We start from the raw sequence: 24,449 nt of genomic DNA, 5'->3' as shown, positions 1-24,449 counted from the left end.
CTGCCTCACTGGCAAAACCCACAAAGATGGTCCCTTTCCCAGAGTGCTCTGCAACTCAGGGTGACCACTGAACCCAGTTCTGGTAAACGAGATAATAAGGAGAACATTTCTGGGGAGAAACACATAAGGAGCCGCCCCGTCTACATTTCCTGCTTTAGATGCCACCGTGTAAGAACAAAATGCGTGGTGTTGCTGCAGTTTGTTCTCATGAGGGGAAGGCGAGACGATTCTCAAGGACGTCAACCGGGTGCCTGACGCTGTTAAACAGCTGAATTGACATTGGGACTCTGTGTCTTTGAAAGGTTTCTTATGTGAGCGAAAGAAATTGCTATCATCTCAGCCTTTTCTGCTGGAATTCTGTTTTATGCAGCTGAAACCATCATAAAAGATACAGCAGGGTAAGCGTGGAGCTCCAAATGGCCGGCGTATTTGGACTCGCAAATACTGCAAAGACTCGCCTGAGACCGAAGTCCTAAAGGGCCAGGCAGAGTCTCTTGAACAGCTCGATGAAGTCCTCTCTATGCTCAGACTCACCACGTACAAAGGTCTTTCAGTTCTGTTTGTGGGTTACACTAGTTTGGGGTGCACTTTGCATTCTATTATCATAGCAGTCCCAGCAAATGTGACGTTTATAAACTCAGGCTCCGAAAGATCAATTTCCTTGCTAGAGGTCGCCCAGCCAGTGAACGAAACATTTGAACGCAGAGCCAGGATGCTCCAACCCAGCTGCCCAGTCCCAGAGAGAACAGGAGGCCCGGGTGGAGTGAGACCCATGGTGTGTGTTTATTCTGGTGTTCGTAGCAGCAGCAGTGGGGGAATCGGCCAGACGCAGGGTGTGTTGAACAGAAAGGGTAGACACAGGTAGGGGTGTGTGTGTGTCTGTGTGTGTGTGTGTGTCTGGAGGAATACAGAGGATTAGTCTGCTGACAGTCACGGCGAGAACGAGGGTCAGGACACTCTCTTGGACAAACAGCAAGGAGACAGACAGAAAGACGAAGGGTTTTGGGGGCTGGGGTCCCCCAGACATGCATGGCCCCTTGCCTGGAAGGGGAGCCCTGGGGAAGGGAAGACAGACACAGTGGAGACTGAATGCCCCCCCACCCTGAAACAGGGAGCCAGGCCCACCAGCCTCCCACCCTCACGTCCAGTGGGGTAGAAGGACGGGCAGGCCCAGGGCTGCCCTGCACCACGCAGCTCGGACGTTATGGCTTCAAGGAAATGAATTCCCAGTCCGGGCAGGAAGGGATGGGGTCCTGAGGGGGCCTGGTGCGATCCTGGGCCTAGGCCAGACCTACAAGATGGGGCAGGGAGGAGATGTCAGTGATGGCAGAGAGCAGGCCCGTGACCTGCTGTAGCTTCATCGACACCCCAGGGACCCGGTCCCTTGTCACTCCACCCTCTGACCCAGGAATCCAGACCCCCAGCCCCTCCTCCCTTGGAGCTGGGAGTCCAGGACCCCAACCTCCTTCCTCCCCTGGTCTGGGTTCCTTACCCTTCACTCTGAGTTCTCTTTCTCTGACAATCCTTTGCTGCCTTTCGTGAAGCTGGACAAAGTCTTTTCCTGAATAAGGGAATCCAGAAGGTTAAGATATAGGGAACAGAGGCAAGATGACCGCTAATAATCAACATAGTAAGACATCAGACCTGTTTTCATCATTTGCAATTTTCTTTTTTCACTCAGCTCTGAAGTGATGGGCCAAGTGGTATTACAGTCCTATTCTATAGAGGGGGAAACTGAGGTACAAAGAAAAAGTCACTGGAAATGTGAGGCGAGATGAGGCTGCAGGGGCGATGGGGGAGACCCTTGCAAGGGGAGGGGGCTCAGAGAAGCTGAGGCTCTGTTTTGGAGGCTCTAGGGAGACAGGGAGGGCAGTAAGCAAAGGGGCAGGGTCAGTGCTGGGGGTAGAAAGACCCTCTGGGGCCAGGCACTATGGCACTACTGGCTGAAAGCCAAGGTCAGGACCCCACTCAGCCAGGGTTCCACTCCTCTCTGTGCTCCCAGCATTCCCCAGCACGAGCATAGCACGCAGGAGCTCTGGAGAAGTTTGTGGAATGAGTGAGTAAATTAGAAGAATGAGTGGTGGAAGGAGGGAGTTGCTGCCATCTGTCTCTCTAAATAGAGCCACAGTCTTTTCAAAAATCACACTTGAGCTCTGTGCTCTGCTGCTTAAAATCCCTCCCCACCCGTGGAAGCAAGTCCAAAGCAAAACCGAGCTACCGTCAGGACTGGGAGGAGTTCACCCTGGGTGCAAAATTTCAGGTGTGCCCAAACTCAGCACTTGAAATAAATACTATTGCAATGCAATATTTTTAAAAATAAAAATTAATCCAAAAAAATCCATGATGAGAAAAATATCAAATTTTAAATGGAGGCCAGTCCCATGTCATAGCAGAGCCTGAGACAAAAGGAAAAATCAGCAGCTTTATTTTTATGTATTTTTATGGGTATTTTTTCCTGGAAATTTAAAATAATTTTAAAAATATTGAAAACAATGAAGAGTATGTGTAGTGCAATTCACAGTACATTAAGTTTAAATGCTTATTTACACTCTAAACAGATTTTAGTATGATTTTACTGTCTTGGCTTTAATGACAGCAAATTCGTGGGTAATATTTTCAAAATCTGCTTCTGCACTTTTTTGTTTGTTTGTTTGTTTCAAATGAGATAATGGCCATATTTGAAAATTTCTCTTGACCATGTGATAATCATAAAGGATTTTCGGTTTTAAAAAATTAGCAAGCTCATTCTTACGTGACCTACCCGGCTCTGGTTATTTGCCCCTTTCCCCCTTCCCTCTCTGCTCCAGGCTCAGGGGCCTGCCCCTGCCTCTTCCTGCTTAAGAGGAACCCCCAGCCCCCAGCCAAGCTCTTCCCCTGCGAGCTTCTCCCAACCTCAAAACCTTCACCTAAGCCCCTTCCTTCTCAATCTCCAGGCTTCTGCTCAAATGTCACGTCCACTGAGAGGCCCTTCAGGATACCCTAAGCCAAAGGCACCCCCCATCCCTTGTCCAGATGTCCTCTACCTCCCAGACTTCCAAGCCTTTTGGACTACAATCCACAAGAAAAAAAAATTGGCAGTACAATCCTTACAACGGGTGCTGCCCTGTGAAATTTTCTGTTTTGTTCTATCTTGATTTCATTTTCTTATGAAGAAAAAATTGTTGATCCCCACCCAGTAAACCACAATCTAGTGATTTTTCAATTGCAGCCTTCTTTAAACCAAACCAAACCCAACCCCCTCAAAAACCCAACCCTGTTCCATCTTATCACCCAGTTTTCCCCTTTTGTTTTGGGCTTAGCTCATGGGAAGTAATAGTAACTGACCCCTTGCTGAGCCCCCACTGACAGGCAGACACTGATCCTGCATTAACTCACCGAATCCTCACATCCGTCCTAACTTTAGCTACTATTAACAACCCATTTCCCAGTAGAATAAACAGACACAGAGAGGTTAAGCAAGGTGCTCTTAGTCACACAGCGCGAGCCGGGATTCCGACCCAGGCGGTCTGACTCCGCAGCCCATAAAGACGGATGCTCCGCGTGAATTACTGCATGAGCGCGGGAATGGCAGGGCCAGTGGCCCCGGGTGGCCTCCCCACTCACCTCCACCAGCTGATGCCAGTGCTCCACGGGCTTGCGGGGGTTGGCCAGCATCTCCGCCCAGTGCTCACGGCCGTGGGGGTCGGCAGCGTCCGGGCCCACGCGGCACACGCCGATCACCTCGTTGTGCCCGATGCTGGGGGTGCGAGCGGCGGTGAGCAGCGGGGGCGGGGGAGCGGGGCCTGGCCCCGCCTCACCCCCTGGCCTCCTGCCAGCCCCCGCCCGCCGGGCCACGCCCCTCACCAATCGTAGTCTACCACCGCGATGCTGAGCCCTACGCTCTCCACGCTCTCCGGGGCCACGTCGAACACCAGCGCCTCGTTGTACGTGGGGTTCAGCGTGTTCTTCTTGATGGAGGTTTTCCGCTTCTTCAAACGCCGCCCCTCACTGATCAGAGAGGCCTTCACGTAGGGGTCTGGGGGCGGGCATCGAGAGCACTGAACCTTGACTTCCTCCCTCAGACCCAGGGATCCAGCCCCTCAGCCCCCTCCTCCCTCAGACCCAGAGTCCGGGCCCTCAGCCCCTCCTCCATCAGACCTAGGAGTCCAGGGCCCCAGATGCTCCCTCAGATCCCAGCGCCTCCTGGAACCCACCTGAGAAGCCGGTGAGGTCCATCGCTTTGAGGTTAGAGGCTTTGATGATAGTCACGGTGAGGCGCCCAGCCGTGGGGAGGTAGCAGAGTGAGAAGTTGAGCTCCCCAAGATCTGCCTTTTCCTGCAGTTGGGGAAAAGGGTTCAACAATGCCCTGCCTTGGTCTCCCCATCCTCCAACCTCTCCCTCACTTGCTCTCCCTTCTGGAGTCTCCAGGTCTCCTCCCTGATATCCAGGACTGGGTTTCCCATCCACTCAACAATCTGACTTTGCCAAACCTGGTAACTCCCTGGCCACAGCTGCCCGCCACCAGCAAAGCCTATTTGTTCTGCAGGGAAGATTGAAAGAAGCATGAGGGGGGGGGAGAGCAAGAAAGAGCCAGAGAGAGAGAGAGAGAACACAGTGAGAAATATACTGTGACAGGGACCAAGACACTGAGAGATATAGTTAGAAAGGCAGACCCACAGAGTCCTAAAGTACGAAAACCCAGAGGAGGACTCTAGAGACCCAGAGATAGTGCTGGTCCAAGAGAGAGATCAGAGGAACAGAGACTTCAGAGAGAGGAATAGAGAGCCCAGGAAGAGAGAGGGACAGAATCCCAGAGGAGAGAGACAGAGTTCGGCGGAGGTGTGTGTGTGTGTCAGAGCCCCCCAGCGCAGGAGATCTGGAGAAATTGGGGACAGAGACTTGGTGGAGGGTGTGGAGATCCAGAGAGAGTGATAGAGACCTAGGAACGGGTGGGGGGAAGGGCAAAGACCCAGAGGGTGAGAGAAAGAGAAAGAAACCTACATAGAGCAGGTGAGGGACAGAGATCCAGACAGTGTGACAGGCACTGAGAAGAGAAGTCAGTCTTAGGGAAGGCAGGAGACACACCAACCTTAAGTGAGGCTGCAGGGGAGAGACAGTCTCCCACACCAACACACACACACAGACACCTGGAAGGGGGGTCAGCTAGCCAGGACTTCCAACCCACCCCCTGCTGGCCCTTCAGCTTCATCTGGGCCCCTGGCCTCCCAACTACACTGACCGAGGCCCAGGTCCCTGGACCCCCTCCACTCACTGTCCCTGATAGCAAACTGTGACAACCTAGACCTGGAGCTCCCGAGGACTGTCTGGGGTCCCCGGGTCCTGATCCTGAAACAAAAAAGCCAGCCGTTTAAGGAATGAATGAATGAATGAATGAATGAAGACCTCCAGTGATAATGAGGGTAAAGGGAGAGAATGAGAAATGATACACACAAGCAGGAGACAGGAGGGAGGCAGGGAGAGGGTCAGGACCCCTAACAAGCATGCAGGAGCCGGGCTTGGGGAACAACTAGATGGAAGAGGAAGGGAGGCCGGTGGGGGGGGTGCTCCTGAGCACAATCTGGTACTGGGGGGAACAGGGGGGGTGTCAGGACATAGAGGATCCAGGTATGTCTAAGGCCTGGGGGATCCGGCTCTCAGGAGCCAGGTGGAGACCAGAGGATGAGATTAGATCCGGAGGTCATGGGTTCAAAACGTAAAATGTTCATAGATCAGAAGTGCTGGGGTTCAGAAAGCGAGGGAATTAGAAAACCAGGAGGTCAGAAGGTGAAGGGAGTCAGAAAAACAAAAGCCGGGAACTCCAGGGTCAGACAGGTGGAGGGTCAGGAATCTGGGGTCACAGCATGAAATTATGATAAAGTGGCTGGTGGGTACAGGGGTGTCTGTTATATTTCTCAGCTGTTACCATCAGATGTGAAAGGAGGTCAGAAGTTGGAAGATCTGGGGTCCAGACATGATGTCAGTATTTGACAGGGTGTCGGGGGCCGGGGGTCCTATTATAGCAATCTCTACACTGTGCTTGTGTGTTTGCAATATTTTGCAGTAAAACAAAATTTTAAAAGCCTGGGTGAAGAAGTTAGAAGGTTATGAAGTCCAAAGGCAAAGAGGTCAAACACTGAGGGGTCCTGGGTCCCCAGAAAGACTGACCGAGCCGCCCTCCACGATGTCCCTCCAGAGTGGGCGGTCGGGGGGCTGCTCAGCCAGCTCCAGGAGGTTGTCCAGCACCACTTGGCCGATGAGGTCGTGCCGCGAGAAGCGGTCAAAGTCATAGACACTGAAGTGCAGTTTGCGCTGGGCCAACTCAGCCAGCGGCACGGAGAACTGGAATGTCTCGTTGAACACAGGGTTCAGCGTCTTCCTGTGGACCTGGAGGGGTGGGCGAGGGAGGGAGACAGGCACCATTCCCATCAACCCCGCTTCCAAAGGACCCAGGAGTCCAGACCCACAACCCACTCCTCCCTCAGATCCAGGAGTCGGGATCCCCGCCCCTCCTCTGCGGGACCCGGATGTCCAGGACCCTTCCTCTGGACCTTGGTCTGGAACTTTTTCTTGCGGTCTGGCAGCAGGTAGATCTTGACGTAGGGGTCGGAGAAGCCGTTGGAGTCCTTGGCCGGGAGGTCCAAGGCCTGCAGGATCCGCACCACCAGCTGGTCTGAGCCATAGAGGTACCTCAGGGCGAAACTGATGCGGCCACAGGGCGCCCCCCCACCGGCATCTCCGGAGCCCGGAGCCCCGCCGCCGCGCCGGCCGCCTGGTCCAGTCCCCTGATACAGCTCTGGCTTGATCTGCCCAATGAGTTTGGCTTTTTCCTCCCCGCCCGGCAAGGGTAAGGGTAGGGCAGGCGGCCGCTCCTCACTGCCAGGGTCCGGCTGGGGGGTCAGGGTCTGCTGGGTGAGGGGCCGGGGTAGGGCCGGGTACCTGTGAGAGCGGGGAAGACCAAGGTGGGGTCACTGGCTGGGGGGGTCTTTGACAGTATCTGAAGGCCTGAGAGACTCCTCCCTGCCTCCTTCCCAAGGGCCACAGGCAAATGGCGACAGATCCCCCCACCTCTGCTCACTATGACCTTGAGCAAGCCACTTGCACTCTCTGAGCCTCAGTTTCTCCACCTTATTGGGGGATATCCCAGTCTCTAAGCTAGCTCCAGCTAGGATCTGCTTATGCACCAACTTCCAGAAGTCTCCTCCTGACCTCAAGTGCATAACCCAGAATAACTTCTCTGAAGACTCCTGGGGCCCCACACAACCCAGACCTCCTGAAGCTTCACCTGCCCTTCTTCAAATTCCCTCAACCTGTCTTAACCCTGGTCTCACCTCTCCTGCCTCACCATCACTGCACCTGGCCTGTCCTTTTTCAACTCCTTTCTCCACTGTCCACAAGTGTGTGGGGGACACTGGAATCCCAGAGCAGCCCCATCAGCCACCCTGGCTGCTTCTTCCCTCTCACACACATGCTTCCCCTGGACAAGCTCATCCGCGCCCAGGTCTCCACACCCATCAACAGCACGGTGTCTGCTCAATCTGTTTCCTGGGCTCCAGCCGGGTAGGCCCCCAGCCTCATCCACCATCCACCAGACCCCACATACCCCACACACCCCTCATATTCTCTGCCAGGCTCAGAGCCTTCTTCTCCCCAACCGGTTCCTTCTCCCCTGTGCTCCCCCTAGATCTGCAGATCAGACACCAGATCCATCCCCACCTCCTGTCCCCTCAAAGCCTGTCCCTTCCCTCTCCCAAATTTCCCCATCTATGGCTCTGGCTCCTTTACCCTCTCCTGCAAGGACCATCACACCCGGGGTGAAGTCCATGTGATGGGGTCCCTAACGATGGGCGGTGCTCAGCAGCCTCAGGTGTGCTGGAGGCACACATGGGTCTGGGCGGAGTGGGAGGGCTCAAGCTGTGGAAAGGGATGTGGTGGGGGAGGCTCCTTGACCTACAGATCCCCCAGCCACTCCTTCCTCCCAGGGTGACTTTGAGTAGGTCATTAACACCCTCTGAGCCTCAGTTTCTCCATCTGTATAATGGGGGAGGGGAGACCTGAGACCCGTGTATCTATCCGCCTCTGGAAGGCCTCCCCAGAGACCGCAAACTACAACTCCCATGAGACCCTGGGCCCCTGTTCAGGCAGGGGATGAGACTACCTTCTCGCATGACCATCTGGGACCCAAGACAATCCCTCTGAGGGCAGTTGCCCCTGATTTCTGCTCCAGGCTCCTCACACTCAACAAGACCCAGATACGCTCAGGGCTCCCTCAAACTCACTCCTCTTACTAGATCCTCTGACAACCCCACCATCCACACAACTACCAGGCCAGGCTGGAGGCCTTCGGTTCCTCTTCCCACCCCTCCTACCCACCCCCAGCCATCAGTCCCAAGTTTCACCTCTCCTGCTCCCTGACTTTCTTTACCTCCTTCTCTCATCCCCATGCCCATAACCTCAGCTAAGCCTTATCCTCTCCTGCCTGGACTACTGGCTTCCAGTCCGTTCCTCTAGCCCTTCCCCTATGTGGCCAAAGAGAGGTCTTTCTGCACCCCGAACTGACCCTGCCCATCCCACTCACAGTGTTCCATGGCTCCCCAATGCCCCCAGGACAAAGCCCCAGTCCCTCAGCCCTACATTCAAGGCCCCATGTGGTCTGGCCCTGCCTACATCCTAAGCCACATCTCCCTTTCTTTTTTCACACTTACTCTCAGGCCATAGTGACTGCTGGCAGTTCCCACAGTGCACTGTGACCTCCTTCCCCTCTCTCTTTTGCATGGGCCGCTCTCTCCTCCTGGAATGCCCAGCTCGCACCCCTACCTCTGTGCCTGGCCAACTCTTCCTCATTCTGCAGGTCTCGGCCACAACACCTCCACCTCTGGAAGGCCCCAGCCTCTTCCCAGACTGGAACTGCGACTTCTCAGACTCCCACAGCTGTGGCCCCCTAAGCCACTTTCCAGCAGTACTGGCCTGGGTGGGAGGGGACAGCCAACACCCATCTCGGGTCTGGTTCATGTTAGGTGCTCCATTTCCATGTGCAGAATGAGGAATACAGAGCAAATGAACTCCAGGCCCTGCCACCAATCCTGGCTTAGGGTGAAACAGATGAATTTCTTTGTGTCTCAGGGCCTCGGGAGTCTAATCTTCATTCTCCTCCACCTTCCTGACCCCTGGAGTCCTATACCTTCTGAATCTGAGTCCAGATCTCTAGGGTCCTCCTCCCTTAGATCCTGAAGTCTAGGGCCCTAGCCTCCTTTGTCCCCAGGACCCAGGAATCCACACCCCAAGCCCCTTCCTGCCCCAGGACTCAGGACTCTGGACCTCTAGGCCTCTCCTCTTGCAGGGCTCAGGAGAACCATATCTGGGAAAGAGACACAGAGGAGGAACAGAAGTTCAGAGTGGAACCCCAGCCCAGTAGCCTATCTCACCTGGTGGTGGGTGCCAGGCTTGTGACCTGCTGATGCGACTGGGCACTGGGCAAGCCCCCACCACTGGGGGGCAGCAGGAGCAGCCCAGAGCCTGCACCTCCCTCAGAGGGGAGTTCAGGAGATGTCTGGCTCGGTTTGACCCCAGCGGCCACTGCAGCTGCCGCAGCCTCTGGGTATGAGTCCATGTCCAAGTAGGAGGGCTCAGGGGGGTCAGAGCCCCCTAGGCTGCCTGGCTCCAGCAGCTCAGCGAAGGGCGGATGGTGGGCGGTGTGGGCATGGTGGTGTGGACCCCCCAGCAGAGGATGGCCACCCAGACCAGCCCCCAGGTGGTGCCCACCGCCGCCTACCAGGCCTGCCAGCCCGACCCCAGGGCCTAGGTCTTTGCGCAGGGGGCCCCCGCCCACTGCTGAGCCTCCCTTGTCCCGCCAGGGCACCCAGCACAATTTCCAGGACACGAAGAGGGAGACGCCCAGAAGGACAATGCCACAGAATGTCACGATGACCGACAGCAGGCTCACGGAGATGTCTGGAGAGAGTGAGGACAAAGGTCAGGGGTCAGGGTGGGGTCACAGTTTATCCTCCCACTGCCGTCCCCAAGGAGCTAGCCTCTAGCATTTGTCATGCATTGTCCTAAGCACTTTACATATGTTACTTAAACTATGACCCACAAGGTCGGTATCACTATATAACCATTTTAAAGATAAGGAAACTGAGGCACAGACAGGTTGAGTGACTTGTGTTATGCTGCACAGGTAGTAAATGACAGATCTGGGATTTGAAAAAGCCATCTGTCTTCAGATGTGATGCTTAATCACTAGCCCATGCTGCCTCTCCGTAAGAGGACACACCATCTGAGGTACCACCAATGTCTCCCAAAATGCTCAGAGATGATCAAGGAGAGAGGAGGTTGCATGACACAGTTAGGCAGGTCAGGGTTCACATCTCTGCTGTGCTATGCTCGGGAACTTATCTTATGCACTCTGAGCCTTACATTCCCCATTTGCCAAGTAGGAAAAATCAGTCCTGCCTCTCAACTATGGTATTGAGGAGTGTAGGACGTAAATAGCTGCATAGCCAGGATAGCCAGCATTGCAGTGGAATGTAGAGGCACACATTTTCCTGAGTGGTTACTATGTTGCAGATCCCTAAGCGCTTTATTGGCAATAGCTTACTTTAGCTTACTTATGCCTGACAGGCACCCTAGGAGGTTGGCAACATTATTATGCCTGTCTTCTATAAAAGGAAACTGAGGGCAATAGACACAAAGTCTTCTGTATAGAGTTCCACAGCAGATCAGAGGTGTGTGTATGTTGGGGGGGTGTGTGTGTCTCAGAATTTGGGTCTAGAGTGCCTAGCTCCAGAGCCCACGGTCTTCCTTATGCTGTCACGCGTCAGTATTTCCCAATAAATGGTAGTTCAGACATGGATTTTTATTAGACTAACAAATCCTATTGCTGTATGTGTATCTATATGTATCCATGACCCTGCAGAGGCCCACAACAGGCAGTGGCACTCTGAGCTTCCTACCTCCCCCCCCACTTAGGGTGTTCCTTTCCAAGTGACCGACATCTGCTCGGAGTTCCTGGGACCTGATGAAGAGCAGAGCAAGGGCTTTCCAGCCTCCTGAACATGGGAAGAATTGAGAAAAGGGGGTCAGGGGGCCATTTGGGAGGACAAGGCAGAGAAGAGGAGAGAAAAATCAGCTGCTTTCCCCTACCTTCAGCCTCACCCAGACCCTCTCCAAGTCAAAACATCAATCCTCCAAACTCTGTTGGGAGTTCTTGTTCCTGTCTGCCTGGTCTGGGGAGCCATGTGGGCTTGGCGAGGTGGAGTAGCTGGGCAGGAAAAAGATGAACCTTGCCCAAAGAAATGTTTGGCCCTTGATCGGCTCCTGGAAAGAACCTCTAAGCCCTTGGAACATTCTGCCTGCAAGCATTTTTGTTTATCTGAGGAAACTTGGACTATGTCAGATGGTCTGTGTAACAATGTGATTGATGTTGGGGAACTGGGATGTATCAGCTTGGCCTCTGGAGGAGCTGGAGGTGAAGTTCAGCCCCATGGGCGGTCAGCCATGTCTACCTGACCGAGACCGAAGCTCACACCTGGTCTCTCCTGTACCCTATTCTACGTGACTTGCCCTTTGCTGTTTTTAACCTCCATCCTTTTGCTGTAATAAAACATAACTGTGAGGAGAACAGCTTTTCTGTGAGTCCTTCTAGGGAATCACTGAAACTGAAAACAGAGACCACAGGTGGGCTTGGGGACCCTCAAATTGTGGTAGTATGCTAGACTTCCTGGGATCAAATCTGGCTCTTTTGCTTACAGGTTGTGAGTCTCTGAGCAAGCCACCGCAGTTTTCGGGACCTCATTTCTCATCCCTGTCCCTGGATACCCCCCACACAAGGTGCCGAGCTCTGCCCTGCACGCAGCAAGTAGGACTGTCATTATAACCTTGAGGCATGTGCTTCCTCTGGGTTCCTCATCTGGACAAGGGCACTCATAATATTTCCTTGCTCTCAGAACCCTGCTGCTTCCTAGATGGGTGACCTTGGGCAAGTCACTTCACCCTTCTGAGTCTTTCCCCCCCCTATCAAAAATAGGGACTATAGCTACCACAGAGGGTCGTTTTGAGTGGTTGATGAAATATGCCAAGGACCTTGCATGCTGCCTGGTACACAGTTAGTGCTCAATAAGTACATCCCAGCATTTATTGAATGACCACTGTGTGCCCAGCTTGTTCTAAGCACTTCACATGTGTTAAATCATTTGAATCTCTCAGTTGCCCCAGGAGGTAGTCACTTTTATTATCCCCATTTTTGGGAAGAAACTGAGGCACAGAAGAAATATTATTTGCCTAAAGTCATCCAATAGTAAGTAGGGGTGGTGGGATTTGAACCCAGACTGGTCAGACAGCCTGACTTAAGAGTCTAAGCTTTGGGGCACCTTGGTGGCTTAGTCGGTTAAGCATCCAACTCTTGGTTTTCAGCTCAGGTCAGGATCTCAGGGTCGTAGGATTGAGCCTCATGTCACACTCCATGCTCAGTATGGAGTCTGCTTGGGAGCCTCTCTCTCCTTCTCCCTCTGTTCCTCCCACTGCTTGTCCTCACTTTCTCTCTCTCTCTCTCTCTCTCTCTCTTTCTCTCAAATAAATAAATAAAATCTTAAAAACAAAAAGAGCCTGAGCTTTTAAGCCCTATGCAAGATGCACAAAAGGTGTGTGAAGGGGATAAACATATGGCTGGGGGAGGGGCCTGGGCAGGAGGCTCACAGGAACAAACCCAAAAGATCAGGGGTCAAATGGCCCACCCAGCTCCTTCTCCTTAGATCAGAGGTTTGGGAGACCAGCAGCAGGCAGGATGGAGGGGAGACTCTAAGAGGGACTGGCCATGGGCACCTAGGGAACCGAAAGCTGAGCAGGTCTGCTCTGAATCTCTGAAAATACTGAATGTAGGGGACAGGGGGCTGGCTGAGATAGCCTGGGGGGGAGGTGCTGACCTGCATCTGGGCCCCGGGGATAGCCTCGAATTCGCAGGTCGTTGAACTCCTGGCACCTGTCACTGGTGTCGGCATCTCGGACCCGTGCACAGAGGTCTGAGACCAGGATGAGTGCCCGCCGGCAGAGGTCATCCTCGTAGTCGCCTGACATGGTAGCCGGTGGGTTCTGTGCTTGGAAGGGGCCAGACAAGGGTGCGGATGGGGAACGGGATTGAGGGAGGGGTCGATAAGGGAGAAAAAGAGAAAAGGAAGGATAGGCGAGGGGACAGAGATTGGGAGTAGATGGACAAGGGGATGTAGATTAGGGAGGGATAGACAAGGAGAAAGAAATTAGGGGCAGATAGACAGGAGACTGATTCGGGGAACAGGCAAAAAGACAGTAACGGGTTGGACAAACAAGGGGATGGAGATCAGCATGAATGGACAAGAGGACAGAGAATAGGGACAAACAGACAAGGAGAAAAAGACAAGCAAGGCCAGTCCCTTGGAGATTAAGAATGCACGATAAACGGATAGACAGACAAGGAGACAGAGATTAGGGGTGCACAGACAAAGGACAGAATTTAGGCACGGGCAGAAGAGGGGACAGCTGTTCTGGCTCATGCATTCAACAAATATTCATTGAGCACCAACTACATGCCAGGCTCAGTGCCAGCAGCTGCAGATCCAGCAGAGAACGAACCCCACACATTTCCCGACTTCTTGGTGTTACAATCCAGTAAGAGGAGACATGGAGTAAACAAGTCAACAAACACACATAAACAAACAAGACAGGCTCACATTGTGAGAAGTGCCCTGAAAGAAACAGTTGGATATGTCACAAAGGGACAGGAGGTGGGCAGTTGTGGGGGAGGGCTCTCTGAGACCTGAAGGACGAGATGCAGCTGGCCACGGCCAGTAGGTGGTGGGGCTAGAGTGGGAAAGCAACCCAAGCAGCGGGAATAGCATGAAGAAGGGCTTGGCGGATTCAAGGAATGGGAAGGAGGCCAGATCCAGGTAGAAAGAATGAGGGCCAGGAGAGAGGGAGGGATGAGATTAGAGAGATAAGAGTGTGGTGGTGGGTGGGGTGGGATGGAAGATGCAGGGTGCAGAGATAGGGACCAAGTTGAGAGAGAGATAAGGGGAGGGGACACAGATACCGGGAAGGGCAAACTGGGGCCCAGAACAGAGGGACAGATGAGCAGACAGAGAGAAAGTCAGGATTGAGATTTGGGATGGGCTAAGCATAAAGAATGGACTAGTGTGTAATTTATGAGAGTGTGAGAGATAGGCGGACAGAGGGACTGTGTAAGTGCCAGGACAGAAATATCTTTGAAAGGGAAACAGTGGTGGGAAGAATGGATGGGGAGCAGAAATAAAAGACAGATGGACAGACAATGGCCAGAGACCACAGATGGGCAAAAGGATACAAAGGAGGGCTGGGCAGACAGACATGGGTGCAGAAGGAAGATTGGATGGGGGTGGGGGCATAAAAGCGAGAGGATGGGGAGAAAGAGGTGGATGTGGGGTGATGGGGAATTAGCCACACATGGTTTGGAGCGAGACATCAGAGATGGACTGGAAGGAGAGTGCAGGGAGAATATAGGGGCGGACAGACCAGAGATCACAGATGGACAGGTGTCGTGGGGGTACTGCAGAAGGCCAGGACTCTGAGACAGGCATGGTCAGACTCACCTGCGCTTATCCCTGCCGTGTCCTGGGTGGCAGCCGAGGTGGCGGCTGGCGGCAGCCCATGGGGGTTGTAGGGCGGACAAGGGGCTGCGGACCCGTCCCCACGCGCCAGGTGGTGGGAGGAGGAGCTGAATCTGGAGGCCGCGGCCAGGAGAAAAAGCTTAGTCCGAGCCTCACGTCTTGTCCTACTCGGACGGGCTGCTCGACCCCAGGCGACCCCCTGGCAGTCCAGCCACCCCCTCCCACCTCCCGGGCCCCAGCTCCCGCTGAGCTTAGACACTACAATTCCCAGCAGGCCTTGCGCTAGTGCGGCTAAGACTTCACAGACCCGGCGCTGCATGGGCTTCTGGGAGTTGAAGTCCTTAATGCCTCTCCCGGCTGCAGAGAGGATGGGAATTTTTTTTTTGAGGTGGGGGGTTATGAGATACTGGGGTCCCAAGGCGCTGCAGGGGGGAGGAATGATGCCCTGGACCTCGAGAGGTCGCGGAGTCTTAAGTCCTCAAGAGCCATGGAGTAGGTAAACGATCCCCACGCCCGGGGGATCGGTGGGCGAGGCTGGGGTACAGCTAGGTGTTTCGGGACCCCCCTTTCTCGGGCCACGTGCCCCTCCCCCGGGGCGGCCAGCGAGCGCTGCAGCACCCGCACTCTCTGGCAGGAGATCCGCGTGCCTCTGCACTTACCCCCGCCCCCACGCGCTGGGGCCGCCCCCCAGGATCGGCCTGGGGCGGGGGCTGGGGCAGGGGGAGGGGGGAGGAGCGGACTCACCCGGAGCCGCCGCCGCCGCCGCCGCCGCCGCAGCAGCAGCCCCGCGCGCCCGCCGCGGTGCCCGCTCGGCTCCTCCCCCAGCCCCTGGCGCAGGTCCGCGGCTCCTCCCTTTGCACCCCCTCCTTTCCTCCCCTCTGAACCTACGGCTTGAAAGCCGAAATCGCGCGGCCGCAGCAAGGAAGGAGGGAGGTTTCCCGGGACCCAGGCGTCCGAGACCCAGCTCTCTGACCCAGTGGAAGAAAGATCCTGCTGTCTAGGATCATGACCTTTCGCTCCCCCAGGATTCAGGGGTCCCGGTCCCCAGCCCCTCTTCTCCCAAATGGAAAAGTCTGGGACCCCAGTCACTTCTCCTCCCGGAACCCAGGGTACTGAGCTCCCACTCACTCAATTCTCTCATCGAGGAATCCACCCCTCGCGGCCCACTCGTCCCGGGGCCTTTCCTTCACAGGACCCAGGAGTAGGAGTCCTCCGGTCTGGGGAGCTCTGAGGGCTGGAGGTGGCATGGGAGGCGGGGCCTCAGAGTTAGCGGGTCTGGAGACTCTCAGCCAGGTGCGAGATTAGCAGGAACTGGAGTTTGGATCCTGCCGGGCCGGCTCCTGCCTGTGTGACCTCAAGCTCTTGGCTCTTGAGGTCCAGTGTGCTCTTCCAAAAAATATAGACAATAAACTTGTTTCCAAAGGGATCCAGACGTTTGACAAACCAGACAATAGAGGTAAAGCACTGGCACCAAGTAGGTGCTTAATGACTTTCTCAAAAGCAGCAAGTAAGAGTTAATGCCCTATTAATAGCAGTTAATAATAATTGCCACTGACTATAATCTGGACACTGAGCTAAGTGCTTGGAAAGCACTCATTTAATCTCCACTTTGGCCCTATTAGGTGGGTACAGTTATGCTATTCCCATTTCACAGAGGAGGAAACCGAGGTCCATAGAGGTTAAATCTCTCGGAGAGGACCCAGAACCTCAGAGTCATTGCAGCAACGGGCAGGGGTGGCTGGGAGGCCCCTCAGTCTTCTTTAGTGCTGCCCTCCCCACACCCAGTGACACTCATATAAATATACTCTCTAAGTAAAAAATTACTTTCTTCTGCCAAGGCAGCTTTAAGGCAAGTTCCCTCCCTTTAACTAAATTCCATCTCCCTCCCCACATATTGCTACCTATGTATATATACATTTGCAGTCCTTGTCACACTGTAGAATCACCCAGAAATGCCTCCCAGGTTCACCTTGAATCCTATCCTCAGTGCTTCTCCATTCTCCCTGATGGACTTGCATTTGCACCCAAGGGAGCCTGCACGGGGGGAGGGGGGCACATGCCCAGATGGAGGCACACAGGTCCATGCAGCTCAGAGCCCACTCACAACGAGGCCCGCACACCCAGCTGGCCTGCCGAGAGTCCACAGGCAGCCCCTGCCCTGTTCCCCAGGAGAGATACACAGAAGGAAGTATGCAGCAATGCATACATTCAGAGATGTGTGTGCATGGGTGGGCTTGCCAGACTTCCATGACACATCTCCAAAGAGACAGCTTCTCATTGGCTGGCAGCTGTAGGGTACCAGTTGCACCTGTGGTTTGGGAAATGGCAGAGCCAGGCTCCAATCCAGGTCTCTTTTCAGTATTGTGTGTGAATGGTTTATATTCTCAATGCCTCAGTTCCGTGTCTGTAAATGAGGATAGTTTATGTATTATTTATTTAACTTATTTTTTAAAAGATTTCATTTAAATCTTTAAAAAGAGAGACGGGGGAGAGAGGGCACAAGCAGGGGGAGCAGCAGGCAGAGTGAGAGGGAGAAGCAGGCTCCCCACTGAGCAGACAGCCCAACGTGGGACTCCATCTCATGGCCCCTGAGCCGAAGGCAGTCACTTAACCAACTGAGCCACCCAGGTGCCCCGAGGATAGCTTTTTAAAAGCCCAGATTCCACTTCATTAAGTTATTTTGAGGATTAAATTCATATGAGGTGGTTAGAAAAAATGGTTAGTATTTAGTATTGTCATAATTAGTAATTATATGCATTTGCTCATGTACTTTTTCTCTCTTTCGAAGTAAACTCTGCAGCCAACTCTGGGGCTTGAACTTATCCCTGGAGATCAAGAACCGTATGCCCTACTGACGGAGACGGCCAGATGCCTGCTCACATACTTTTTACCTGCATTTGGCAATGAGGAAACTGAGGCTCAGAAAAAGGAAATGTCCTGCCTGAGGTCACATGCCTAGGAAGTGTCAGAGGTGAGTTTCAAAGCCATATGGGTCTGAATCTAGACCCTTGCATTCAGCCTCTACATTGTTTGCCTCCAGGAAGTTTGAGGACCTTGCCTGTCACAGCTTCTGGGAGTGTAGAACAGCATAGAGTACTGGACAGGGAGGGAACCAGGAGACAGTCCTCCATATTCATTTCATTCCATCCGTACTGTCATTTGTTAAATACTTATTAAGCACAGGGATGCCTGGGTGGCAGTTGGTTAAGTGTCAGACTCTTGGTTTTGACCTCAGTCTGTGATCTCAGGGTCGTGAGATCGAGCCAGTATTGAGCTCCACGCTCGGCATGGAGTTTGCTTGAGATTCTCTCTTCCTCTCCCTCGGCCCTTCCCGCTCGTGTGCTCGCTCTCTCCAGGCACCAGAGATCCAGCTAGGAACAAAGCAGACAGAAATCCAAGTCTTGTGAGGGCCCATGGTCTGGTAGAGGACACAGAGAGTCATCAAATAAATATCTATACAGGGGTGGCTGGCTGGCTCAGTCAGAAGAGCATGCAACTCTTGATCTTGAGATCATGAGTTTGAGACCCACATTGGGTTAAGTAGCGATTACTTGAATAAATACAACTTAAGAAAAAAAAACTATATGTATTAGAATCAATGCTTTGTGTGTCTGAGGATGTCACGGAGGGCTTTCCTGAGGAAGTGACCGAGTAATGTCTGAACTGAACTCAGAAGGGTGAGTAGGCATAAACCAGGTGAAGATGGGGTAGGGGAGGAGAAGTGCTCCAGCAAGAAGGAACAGCCTGTTGGAGGCCTGGGGCAGCAGGGAGTTTGGCTCACTGAGGACTGCCAGACACATAAGCTCTATGGGGGAAGCACTTTGTTTTGTTTATTGCTTTATCCCTGCTGCCTGGTGCATTGCCTGGCACACAGTAGGGACCCAATATGTATGGATTGGTTGAATGAAGGAGTGAACAAGTGCATGAATAAATAGAGGAATGTATGAATGTGTGTATGTATGGATGGATGGATGGATGGGTGGATGGGTGGGCGGATGGGTGGACAGATGGGTGGATGGATAGATGGATGGGTGGACAGATGGATAAATGGATGGATGGATGAGTGGATGGATGGATGAATGGGTGGGTGGGTGGATGGATGGATGGTTGGGGGGATGGATGGATGGATGAATGGATGGATGAGTGGACGACTGGAGGATTGGATGCATGTATGGGTGGATGGGTGGGTGGATGAAGTGATAGTTGGATGGGTGAATGGTTCAGCGGGTGGATGGGTAGGTGGATGGATGAGTGATTGTATGAATTTGTATAAATACCTACAGATTCACACACAAATATTCCGGGAAATAGATGCAGCTACACACCCAGAGACATGCACACATGTGTGTAAACAAAGATTCACCTTTTCTGGTGCTGCTCCTGGAGAGAACAAACACCAAGAAGTTGGCCAAGCTGGCTAGGGCCTGTGTGGATGAAGATGCAGGGAGACAAACCCTTTGACCAGGGCTAGAACCAGCCCCACCCCCACTGCGGCACTGACATAATTTCTGGAATAGGAAGAAAATGCCGATTCAGGGATTTGTGTCCCAGGCTGTGAGCCAGGCCAGGGAGTGGGACAGGAATGGCCCAAGAGAGATGAGGTGAATGGTAGAGGGAGGCATATGGGGCTAAAACAGAGAAAAAGACAGAGAGATAGAGAGACACAGAGAAACAGAGATGGAGAAATAGAGCAACGGAGACAGAGATATGCAGAAAGCTATAGAGACACAGAGAATAAGAAATGAACAAAGAAAGAGACACATGACATAGAAATTCAAATTCAGACACAGAGCGAGATGAGGCAGGATTCCAGAGATGAGAGAGGAAGAAAAATAAAGACACAGAGAGAAGTGGAGACACAGGAAGATGGAAACATAGAGACCCAGACTCTAGAGGGAAGATGAGAGAGACACAGATGGAAAGAGAGCAAGAGGAGAACACCTAAAGAGGGGGGAAAAAAAGAGTTCCAGAAGAGATGGCTAAAACTGGGCTCAGAGAGGGGAGGACATTTGCCCAAGGTTACACAGTCTGGACATAGCATTTGATGCTGGTCTGTTGAGGGCCAGTGGGGTTGGGGCTGCTGAGCATGAGCCACAGTGATAGAGAGAAATAGTCTCTTTAGCTGCTGGCCTGCCAGGGCAGGTAGACACAAGACCAAATCCCTGAGCAAGACAGAGTGGACCATGTTTAGTCTGGGAAAGAAGGAGACAAAGAATGAACAAAGGAAGGAGACAAAAAACACAGCTAGGAGGAGGAGGAGGCATCAAAGAAGGGTTCTGGAGGAGGGGGCATTTGGGCTTCTTATTAAAGGGTGAGAGCATTTGGGCTTAGGGAATTGAGGAAGAGCATTCTAGGCAGAAGGCACAGAATGTGAAGAGTGAAAACAGGAGTGGGGTGGGAGGGATTTGAGAATGTTGAAGGGGCGGGGTGGGACAGGAGAGTGGGACCAGATTGCAGATTTCAAATTCCTGGCTGAGAAACTGCATCATTGTCCAGGGGCACCGGGGAGCCATGGGAGGGCTACAAGCTGGTGAGGGGCAGGGTCAGCTCTGGGTGCAGAAGGATGCCTCTGGAACCCTGCAGGGAAAGGAATGAGGAGGGGAGGGCAAGAGGAAGGTTGTAGTGAGGGTCCAGGCAGGAGAGGATGAAGCCTGAGTGTCAGGACTGTGGGAATGAAGAGGAAAGGAAGCAGTAGAGAGAGGCAGGAGGGATGGAGCTTGGAGATTGAGGGGCTGTGGGGGGTAGGTGTGCCTGTGGTCATGGGAATGAAAGATGTTCTCTGTCCCATAGGGTTAGAGTTGGCCACTGAAAATGGAGAAGGACAGCCTGCTAGGAAGGAAAGACATGAGGGTGCTGAAAGGGAGACAGAGCCACAGAGGAACTGAGGATGAAACTGGGTCTATTTAAGTGAGCACTGTTTTAATTGCCAATGACAAGAGACTCAAATGACTGAAGCAAAGGAGGGAATTAATTGGGTAAATGAAGGCTTCAGGCATGGCTGGATCTACGTCTCCCAATCATCATCAGGAATCTGCATCTTTGGTCTCTGTTCTCCTCATGTTGTCTTTGCTTTTGGGCTCATTCTCTCCCCATATAGTTATGAGAGCCCCCAGCAGCTCCAACCTAGACTCGACCAGCCCAGCAAGCTTAGCAGAAAAAGAAAGATCCTCTTTTATAACAGGTCCAGTAAAAGTGCAGGGCTGGACTCTATCCTATATTGATTTTTAAGCTCACTCCTGAAGAAATCACTCAGAAAATCAAGGCACTACTCCCTAGAAAGCAGAGAGCCTGTGCTTATCAAGTCAAGGCAGAGACCATCTTGAAGGGGAGAATAGAGTACTAGAGATATAAGTGACAGGGACAGAGAGGGGAGGACAGACAGAATAACTAAGAAAGTCCTGCCTCTTCTCCCACACTTCCTGCTGCTGAGAGCTCTGCAGACACAAAGAAAGAAAGACATGCTTAAGGAACACCAGTGTGGCACAACCTCTTCACTCCTGCACCTGGGCCCAGGAGCCCCCAGACCGTCCACATCCACCCCTGGATCCAGGAATCTGGTTTCCCACTCCCTCCTCCCATTGACCCAGAGGTCCAGGATCCCAGCTCCCTCCTTCCTCAGACCCAGAGTTGGAGTTCCCAGCCCCTCCCCCTCCTTCTGGAGGTACCATGGCGACCAGGCCCCCTGTCCACCTTTCCCTCCCCCATACAGAATCCAGTTTCTGTTTGAATCTGGCCTGTGTCTAACCAGTTCCTGAGTGAGACAGGGATGATCGGAGGGCAAGTGGGACCAGAAAGGGGATGACAGAGGGCAGGGGAACCAGTTATGAGAGAAGAGAGGTGAAGAAAGATGGGAAAAGGAGACTGGGAAGAGATGGGGAGAGAAGTAGGGAGACAGAGAGAGGGTGGTAGGCTTGGAGAGAGGCAGAACACTATGAAGAGAAGGAGGGAAGGAGGGCTGGGGAAATGTTGGGGAAACTAGGGGAGAAGGAGACTGGGGGGATGGAGGGAGGGAGGGGGAGAACAGTGGGGAGGAAGAGGGCAGAGAAATCAAGGGAAAGAGTAGAGGAGAGATGCAGAGAGATCAGGGGGAAAAGATGGGAAGAAAGGTGGAGAGGGACAGAGAGATGGGGAGAGAAGGAGGATGAGAGAGGGACAGAGCCAGAGAGAGGCAGAGAGTTGAGGAGACAGGGAAAAATGGAGAAAGAAGCAGGAAAGTGGCAAAGAAGGAATCGGGGCACACAGGAATTGGAACTCACTGGGTTTCCAGAGGTTAGGGTAACCCAGATTCCTATGTGGCCTCAGCCTTCCAGTTCTTCCTTATTTTCCCCCCAGGGCTTTAGAGATGAGGAGGAGACAGCAGTGGGGGGAAGGAGCTGGGGTGGGTGGTCCAGTCAGGGCCCTTCTCCCCATCCTCCTGAGACATACCCCACCCACCTTCCCAGGATGCAGCAAGAGGTGGAGACCCTGTGCTCCTCCACCGTGGGCAACCCCAGCATGCACAGGGAGGCAGGTACTGAGCACTGTGTGTGTGTGTGTGTGTGTGTGTGTGTGTGTGTGTGTGTGTATTGGGGAGAATGGGGGGGGGCCTTCACCCATGCCCCATATGGTAACCCTGGATTGTAGTGTGGCCTTAAGCTAGTCACTGGCCTACCAGAAAGCCACCCCAGACTCCGTCGTTGACCAGATTCATGGGCAACACCCTTTGGACTTCAAACTGCATTTGTCATGAGCCTTTGCAGTTTCCTGGCCAGTGGTCTGGACCCAGAACTACATTTCCCATGAGCCTCTGGGGACTTCACAACCCTCTGAGGCTATTGTCTCCCTAGGTGCTCTGCCCTGGTCCCTCACACTCTCCTTTTCTCCCACACTGAGCTCAATAGCTTCCCCCAAAGTCACTCCTCCTCCCTCTTTCCCATCCTCAATGGTCCTACTATCAACCTGGTCACTGGGCTAGACCACTGGTACTGGCCTTCCCTTCCCATTTCCTCCCACAGCCATCAGTCTGCAGCCCCATCTTCCGGCCCATTTCCTGTGTCCTCTGCCTGTCTCTCCATCCCCAGAGCCCCAACTCAGGTCTTGTCCTCTTCCACATGGATGCTTTCTCTACCTAACTCCCGGTTCAGTTTTCCCTCCTAAGCCCATCCCCCACTTGGCTCCTGCAGGGTCTTCTGACCACCATCGCCGACCCTGCCTCTCCTCTGCTCACACCTCTCCTTCCTTCTTCATCACCTTCAGGATAGAGTCCCAACCCCTCAGCCTCAGACCCCGTGTGTTCGGCCACCAGCTGTCAACTTCAGCCTCACATTCCAGGGCTCCCTACCTACACTCTGCTTTAGCAGGGTCATTCATTTAGCACTCAGTCAACATTCATTGAGTAGCATCTTGGTGAGGATGCATTCGGCTAGCATGCAATAGAAATTGGACTTGGTGTAGTATAAAGAATAGGAGGACCATTATCACCCAAACAGAAGCCCAGAAGTGGAGCATGGCTTGGGTTTGGTTGAGTCAGCAGCTCAGTGATATCACTGAGGACTAGATTCTATTTCACTGCCTTTAGGCCTGGGATGTGTGTCCTTTGCACACCAGCTTACTCACCACAAAACGGCTGCCACAGTCCCAGGTATCACTTGCCGAGGTCTTCATCTTAAAAACTCCCAAATTATCTGTCCTCACATCTTATTGGCCAGCACTCAGTCACCCACCCACTCTTGACTCAACCCCTGGCAAAAAAGATTATCATGATTACTTTTGTCAGCAGTTCTCAACTCTGGTCCTCACATCAGGTGAAAGGATTAAAAAAAAAATCTATACCCACCCTCACCTCAGACCCAATTTAATCAGAATCTCTAGGATCTGGGTCCTTGCATCTATATTTTCTGAATGCTTGCCAAGTGATTGCGATGAACAGTAAGGGTTGGAAGGCACTGGTTTAAACTGGATGGGATACCTTTGAGGAAATGAGATTGGTGAGGGTCCCTTGAGTTGCATGAGCAAAGGATGGACCCTTCTCAAATGGGAGAAGAAGGATGGGACTGGCTGAGTGGGGATCCTTTCTTGGTGTCTGTTACAAGAGCCTTTGTGCCAGGTGCTATGCCAGGCATAGCAAATGACCTCATGGCAAAACGGACACCATTTCTGTCCTCAGATCTCTTTTATTTTTAGAAAAGATTTCATCTTTATTTATTTATTTGAGAGAGAGAGAAGCAGACTCCCCACTGAGCAGGGAGGCTCCATCCCAGGACCCTGGGATCACTACCCGAGCCAAAGACAGATGCTTATCCAACTGAGCCACCCAGGCGTCCCTGTCCTCAGGTCTCTTTTAGGGTCTTTGAAGACCTCTTTTGGTGATCTCTGCCCCACATCATCTCTAACCTAGACTGAGGCACCCATCTGATAAATATAGTTTATGTAGAGCTTCAGAAAAGTTGAGTGGAACTGAGTTGACTGGTTGGCCAGTTTTGTAGATCAGTATTTCAGTTTTGTGCCTGCCTTTGTGGTACTTCGGAACTAGAAACATTTTTAACTTACTAGGGTGCGAACTTTGGCGTCAGCCATCAGAAAGCCCGTGGGTCCCCAGTGTTTTTGCCTATGGATCCCGATTAGTGAAATGACCCAGCCTGTTCCCACACAGGGAGGGCAGACAGAGAGGGTGGACACCATCTCACAAATAATTAATAACCTACAAATGCAATAACCGTGCCTTAGTCTTGGGGCTGAAGGGAATTCTGAGAAGTTGTTGCAGATGACCATATTCTCTTTTGCTTAAAAACCTTAGTCCGTGGTGGTCCCTCTGCATAAACAACCTTTTCCCTGCCATTCCTTTTTTCTTTCTCTCTTTCTCTTCCTTCCTCCCTCCCTCCC

General features: G+C 52.9%; 2 protein-coding genes across 2 annotated transcripts in view; one reads left to right on the top strand and one right to left on the bottom strand.

The window, feature by feature from the left end:
- Window positions 1–759: 759 nt before the first annotated feature.
- Window positions 760–13,062, bottom strand: LOC111160612 (synaptotagmin 3). The gene is made up of 9 exons (XM_022523818.1): window positions 12,897–13,062; window positions 9,402–9,927; window positions 6,528–6,915; window positions 6,145–6,363; window positions 4,194–4,314; window positions 3,844–4,015; window positions 3,604–3,736; window positions 1,493–1,561; window positions 760–1,291 (listed from the first exon to the last, which is right to left on the bottom strand). Exons 1-8 carry the CDS (start codon window positions 13,045–13,047, stop codon window positions 1,496–1,498), a joined length of 1,776 nt encoding a protein of 591 aa, XP_022379526.1. The 5' UTR covers window positions 13,048–13,062; the 3' UTR covers window positions 760–1,291; window positions 1,493–1,495.
- An 8,349-nt stretch (window positions 13,063–21,411) lies between these two features.
- Window positions 21,412–24,449, top strand: part of LOC111160617 (chromosome unknown C19orf81 homolog) — an 8,829-nt gene continuing 5,791 nt past the window's right edge. Inside the window, exons 1-2 of the mRNA XM_022523829.1 lie at window positions 21,412–21,425; window positions 22,031–22,098. Of these exons, the coding sequence (XP_022379537.1) occupies window positions 21,412–21,425; window positions 22,031–22,098 (82 nt within the window). The remainder of the gene's footprint in view (window positions 21,426–22,030; window positions 22,099–24,449) is intronic.

This window comes from Enhydra lutris, unplaced genomic scaffold, assembly GCF_002288905.1.
Source record: "Enhydra lutris kenyoni isolate GAN:26980312 unplaced genomic scaffold, ASM228890v2 scaffoldscaffold77, whole genome shotgun sequence".
Lineage (NCBI taxonomy): Eukaryota > Metazoa > Chordata > Mammalia > Carnivora > Mustelidae > Enhydra > Enhydra lutris.
This window is presented reverse-complemented; position numbering and strand designations above follow the sequence as displayed.

Bases quoted from the DNA above. Each gene is read 5' to 3' on its own strand.
- LOC111160612 (XM_022523818.1), bottom strand. From the start codon at position 13,047: ATGTCAGGCGACTACGAGGATGACCTCTGCCGGCGGGCACTCATCCTG. The intron at 9,928-12,896 runs GTCAGCACCTCC...CACTCTCTCCAG, and splicing joins TCCCCGGGGCCCAGATGCAG to ACATCTCCGTGAGCCTGCTG. The intron at 3,737-3,843 runs GTGAGGGGCGTG...TCGCACCCCCAG, and splicing joins GCGGTGGTAGACTACGATTG to CATCGGGCACAACGAGGTGA.